Below are 5,326 nucleotides of genomic sequence, written 5' to 3' on the forward strand. Positions count from 1 at the left end.
TACTAACCATTAAGTACATTACAGACCCTACAGCATTAGAATAGGATACATCCTTCATAGATTCAATTTCCTTCTCTGTCTTAGGGCATTGCTCCTTAGAAAGTGTGTACTGACTAGTAATAGGTTGCTTAACAACCTTAGCATCTCTCATTGAGAATTTATCTATGATTTTCTCAATGTAATCTTCCTGTCTAAGTACTAGTTTTCCTTTGTCCCTGTCCCTTAGTATAGAAATCCCAAGGATCTTGGTAGCATTTCCAAGGTCCTTCATTTCAAATTCTGTCTTGAGTAGAGCCTTAACCATATCAACCCTAGACCTTTCTTGACTTATAATAAGCATGTCATCTACATAAAGCAATAAGTAGATGACGAACTAACATTGGTTGACCCCCTTTAATAACAATAATAATGTTGATTATTATGTTCAAATATTTTTGTAATGGAAATTGTGATCAACTTTTTGTAAAGCTGAACTAACATTGGTTGACCCCCTTTAATAACAATAATAATGTTGATTATTATGTTCAAATATATGCCTTAAATTGTAATGATGAAAAGAGAAAATTAATTTGATAAAATTAATTCTGTGGCTCCAATGTTTGGATATTCACACTGCTGCACTATCTCTCTGAAAAATAAAAGTATATGAACAGGCGAAGAATTAAATTATGTATGGCACACTGTAGCCTGAATTCTCATAATTAATACAAACACATTGGTTGACAATGACTTTCACACTACAACATTACAACAAATTACTCAATACTGAGAAAAGTAATACTAGTCGAACAAAGGGAAGAGCGAAATGAAGAGTTTTCTAGATAGAGTGAAATGAGAGTAGGATGTGACCAACTATGGCTATAATAATTCATTTTGTTTATCAAAGATGCAAAAGCAAAAATCAATTTAGCTCACAGCATAAAAGTTGCCATAGATCTAATGATATGAGACACTATGCGGTTAGTGAGGGCTCATTAGTACACATGATTGGACTGGATAGTTAGTTATGATTGGATTGAAATCGAACTGGATTATCTTAGTACTATAAAGAATAGATGTAATTTATGTAGCTTCTTTTATTCGTTCTGTATTCCTTGTTCTCAGCCCATACAGAGGCTATTTTTCTTTATTAATAACATATTAGAAATTAAATTCCACAGTATTAGAACTTTGTAACTAAATATAAAAATATTCAAAATCAAATCCTAGTAGTCACATTGCAGAAGCAAACATCTAATCTTGTAAAAAAAGAATAGAGGTGGCTCACTCGAGTGAGGAGAACACAGAAAATGCAGCCAATAGTAAAAATTGAAAAAAAAAATAAAGAGAATATAAAAATAACAAGTGAGTTTACCCTGGATTTGGTTTTGTACAAACAATTTCTTCAGGAATTTTTTCTTCATCCCATGGTGCAATTTTTCCTTCTTTTTCCGCAGCATTAATCTTCGATACAACATCTTTAAGATCATCTACTACTGCAGAAGCTCGTGGCTCAATTGTCTTAATTACACAGCTACATGATGTTTGAAGCTTCTCTGCGTACTTGGATAGATCTGATGCCAAAATATCTACAGGTGGAGAAAGCATAAGTATGTGTTTATACCCAAGAACAAGCATTTGCTACAAGATTTTATTTAGAAATGCAGCAAACTCACGTGGCAAAATAGTCTTCTGAAGTTGAGCTTCATACTCAATCCCGATTACAGGTTCATTTCGGAGAAAATGCTGCCAAAAGAAATATTAATGCTTCTTGTAAATGATATGCATTTGGAAACTGTTCATGTACTTTGAAATTAATTGGATATACCTGTAAATATTCATCCCGCAAGCTTGATGATTGCATTTGATCACGTTCCAAATACGCAGATTCAATCTCTGACATAAGCTGAGATCGAACTATAGACACTTCTCGTTCTGAAAATCCGTGTATCCGTACCCTGGCGACCTGATACACCGATGTCATTAACAATAAAAGAGCACACATTATATATATAATATATTTGTTTTGAAAGGACGACATCTTGAAGTAAATCAAGAATACCTCAATCAGCATTGATTTCAGGGCTTCAATGGTCCCTCCTTTTTTGCAAGATGATGTCATTATATAAGCCTTTAATGGATCAACCAGAATTTCTGCAGCAGCTGAGCATGAGAAATGAGGTGGATCCTTTCTTCGAGAGATTTTAAAAAATCTCTGGTTCAGAGCATGGAGAAACATGGATTCTGCAAGTAAATCTTTATAGTCCCTCACTGTCTTCAGTTCACCCACTTGCAACTTATAGCTAATCATTACTGCAGACTGCAATATGCATAACAATTAAAACACACAAGATCCAAATGGCATAGTTCGAGATATAACAAGAATGCTTCTATACAAAAGTAATAAAGCAAGCAAATAAATATAGATATTCATGTTGTACTAAGTTACTAACCCCAGCAGCTTCAGATTCAACAAAGCATGAAAAGCGCGGTTCGTTATGAGATGGAACAGAAAATGTAGGTATTACTGGAGGTTCAGGTGCTGAAACTTTATGTCCAAAATGAGTCTTTATCAGCTCAACTACACTCTTGAGAAAGAGAAAGAAAGGGAAAGAGACATAAATCATTAAATTATTTCAAATCTAAACGAATTCTTAAAACATCATTTCCATGTGTCAAAACATCAAACCTCTGTATCAGAAAAATCTCCAACTGCTATCACTGCCATATTGCTCAAATGGTACCACTTCTTATAAAACTGTTTCACAGTCTCAGCTGACACATTCCGAATCACCTTCTCTAATCCAATTGGTAACCGTTCGGCGTACTGCATTAAACCAAGGATTTTAAGGAATGATGAAATTTAATAGAAGTCTTAAACTTTCAAGTTAGGAATTTCTGTCAAAAATCATAAAAATACAGGTCTGAGGCTCAAATGATTGAGAAATATGCATTTATATACATGCTAATTGCAGATGACATGACACAACCAGAATGAGGAACATCCTTTCCAACGAATTGTAGTCATACATTGACATTACAAGTCACAAATAAGATATATATGTTGCTAGTTTATAATATAAACATTTGGGCACCCTCCTTTCATAGGCTAGGCTTATGGGAATGAGCTCTCCCCAATTGGTTGTAACAAATGATATCCGAACCAGCACTTTCTAGTGGGGGGCCTCATTGCATAAGAGGCAGCTTGAAAGACCGTGGATGTTGGCTTGAAAAAGAATGTATTGCAGGACCCCACATTGACTAAATATGAAATTGGTCGGTAATAAACCACATGGGCAACCTCCACTCATAGACTAGTTTCATGAGGATGAGTTGCATTCAAGTGGTTGTACAAAGCAAGAGTAAACATAATTTGAAACATCTCCTTTAGTTAGCGGGGAAAGTATAGTAGCAATACCTTTGAACCTTCCATCATCAAAATCCAATTTGCATCCTGCATCCTTCCAGTGGCATTTCTGCTCCCTCTGTATTCTTCCATTACAGCACCCCTTTCTTTTTGCAAATCATCTTTTGAGACACGAACCTACAAACAAATAATTAGCAACTTGAATAAAAAATACAAAACAGAAGGACATTGAAAATAAATTTAATGTACCTCTGTGCTGAATTCTGCCAAAATTGAAATGGCCTGTGATAATAGTTCAGGCTTGTCAACAGGAACAAACAGCTCATAAACAGTGTCATCAGCAGATGTTACTGCATTCTGGCAGGCACCAAATTCTGCACCAATACTTTCAAGAAACTTCACAATATCATGATTTGTGTATTTCTCAGTGGCGCTAAAAGCAAGGTGCTCAACTATGTGCGCAACTCCACGCTCATCGTCCTCTTCCAAAACTGATCTGCCATTAACTCAACAAATTAGCTTGACTATCATAAGTGTGTGCATGTGTGTGTGTGTTTATTATCATTTAAGCTTGTTCAATAATGCACATAAAAATCAAGATGGGAAGTGTGATCTGTGGTGCAGCGGAGGACTCAGCCCTACACCTATTCTTCAAGTGTCCGCTTGCTAAGGCCGTGTGGTTTGCAAGTCGTTGGGCTATTAGAAGTGATACACTTAACTTTGGTGCTCCTAGAGACATGGTGGTGTGGCTCTTATCTCCGGAGTTCTTGAAAGGTGCTGATGCGGAAGTCTTGGGTGAATTTCTGAGATTTGGGGTTTGCTTGTTTGATGCTTTGTGGATTGCCCACAATAGAGCCTTTCACGATCAGATCAGTCCTACTTGGAGAGGTGTTCTTGCCAAGGTGACTAGTGCTGTTGCCTATCTCCTTTCGGCTTGGGAGTCTCCTACAACTGCTGGTGGTCTGCAGCACAGCCCTGCTGCATTATACACAGGTAATCCGGTGTTACTAGTGGATGCAGCGTTCAAGGATCTTCGTGCTGCAGCTGGGATAGTGGTGGCTACCTCGGAGGTCAATTTGTCGGAGGCTATGGCTGTGTGTTATGAGGCAACTCAGCCACTGGAGGCTGAATTGGTGGCGTTAGTTCATGCGGTGAAGTGGTGTACTATGAGGGGCTGGAACCGGATGGTTATTGCCTCAGATTGTCAACTGCTGGTGCTTGGTTTACATGCTCGGAGGGCTCCGGATTGGCGGCTGGCTGGTGTTTTCTGGCAGCTGGTGGAGATGCTTGATGCTCTCCCTGACGTGAAGATTGAATGGACACCCCGTGCTGGTGTTCTAGCTGCTCACAAGCTTGCAAAGTGGGCGATTTTACATTCGGTTTCTGGTTTATTTTCTGCAGAGGACTTGGTCCCTCTTGTGGCCGTGTGAACATTTGCTGTTTTTTTCTTTTTTCTGGTTTTTTTTCTTCTTTTTTCTGGTTTTTCTGTTTGTGAACTTTGTTTTGCCTCTGGTTTTCTGCAATAGAGATTGGTTCTCCAGCAAAAAAAGAAAAAATATCAATATATCAATATAAAGGAAAGTTTAAAACCTTCCATGTGGCATCCTAAATGATCTTTTCCTTTTAATCTTTCTTCTCTCATTTTTTCTAATTTAATCATTTTTTTTGTTTTATTTCAAACCATATATTTTTGTATCATTAAATTATAGTATCTCTTCATTTTTATAACTCACATCATTTATAACACCTTTTATTATTATTATTATTATTATTATTATTATTATTATTATTATTATTATTATTATTATTCAATAAAATATATATCTATCTTTTAATATAATAATATATATGGAAGAGGTTTCAATGGTTACATTTTTATTGTAACCATCATCACAAATAGAGGGTGGTAGGGCAAGATAGGCCCTGTGCCCCACAACTTTTGAGGCCCCGAAAAATTAAAATTAATATACATAAATTAAA

General features: G+C 36.5%; 1 protein-coding gene across 2 annotated transcripts; it reads right to left on the minus strand.

Moving 5' to 3' along the window:
- Positions 1–490: 490 nt before the first annotated feature.
- LOC133033565 (zinc protease PQQL-like) lies at positions 491–4,961 on the minus strand. 2 transcript variants are annotated; one of them, XM_061108417.1, is made up of 10 exons: positions 3,991–4,892; positions 3,596–3,842; positions 3,398–3,523; positions 2,669–2,806; positions 2,433–2,567; positions 2,042–2,299; positions 1,808–1,945; positions 1,656–1,725; positions 1,355–1,568; positions 491–628 (listed from the first exon to the last, which is right to left on the minus strand). In XM_061108417.1, exons 1-10 carry the CDS (start codon positions 4,083–4,085, stop codon positions 565–567), a joined length of 1,485 nt encoding a protein of 494 aa, XP_060964400.1. In that variant the 5' UTR covers positions 4,086–4,892; the 3' UTR covers positions 491–564. The 2 variants fall into 2 exon arrangements, with proteins under 2 accessions (XP_060964400.1, XP_060964401.1); XM_061108418.1 differs by lacking the exon at positions 491–628 and having other exon boundaries at positions 1,159–1,568; positions 3,991–4,961.
- Between the last annotated feature and the right edge of the window lie 365 nt (positions 4,962–5,326).

Source organism: Cannabis sativa, chromosome 1 (genome assembly GCF_029168945.1).
Source record: "Cannabis sativa cultivar Pink pepper isolate KNU-18-1 chromosome 1, ASM2916894v1, whole genome shotgun sequence".
Lineage (NCBI taxonomy): Eukaryota > Viridiplantae > Streptophyta > Magnoliopsida > Rosales > Cannabaceae > Cannabis > Cannabis sativa.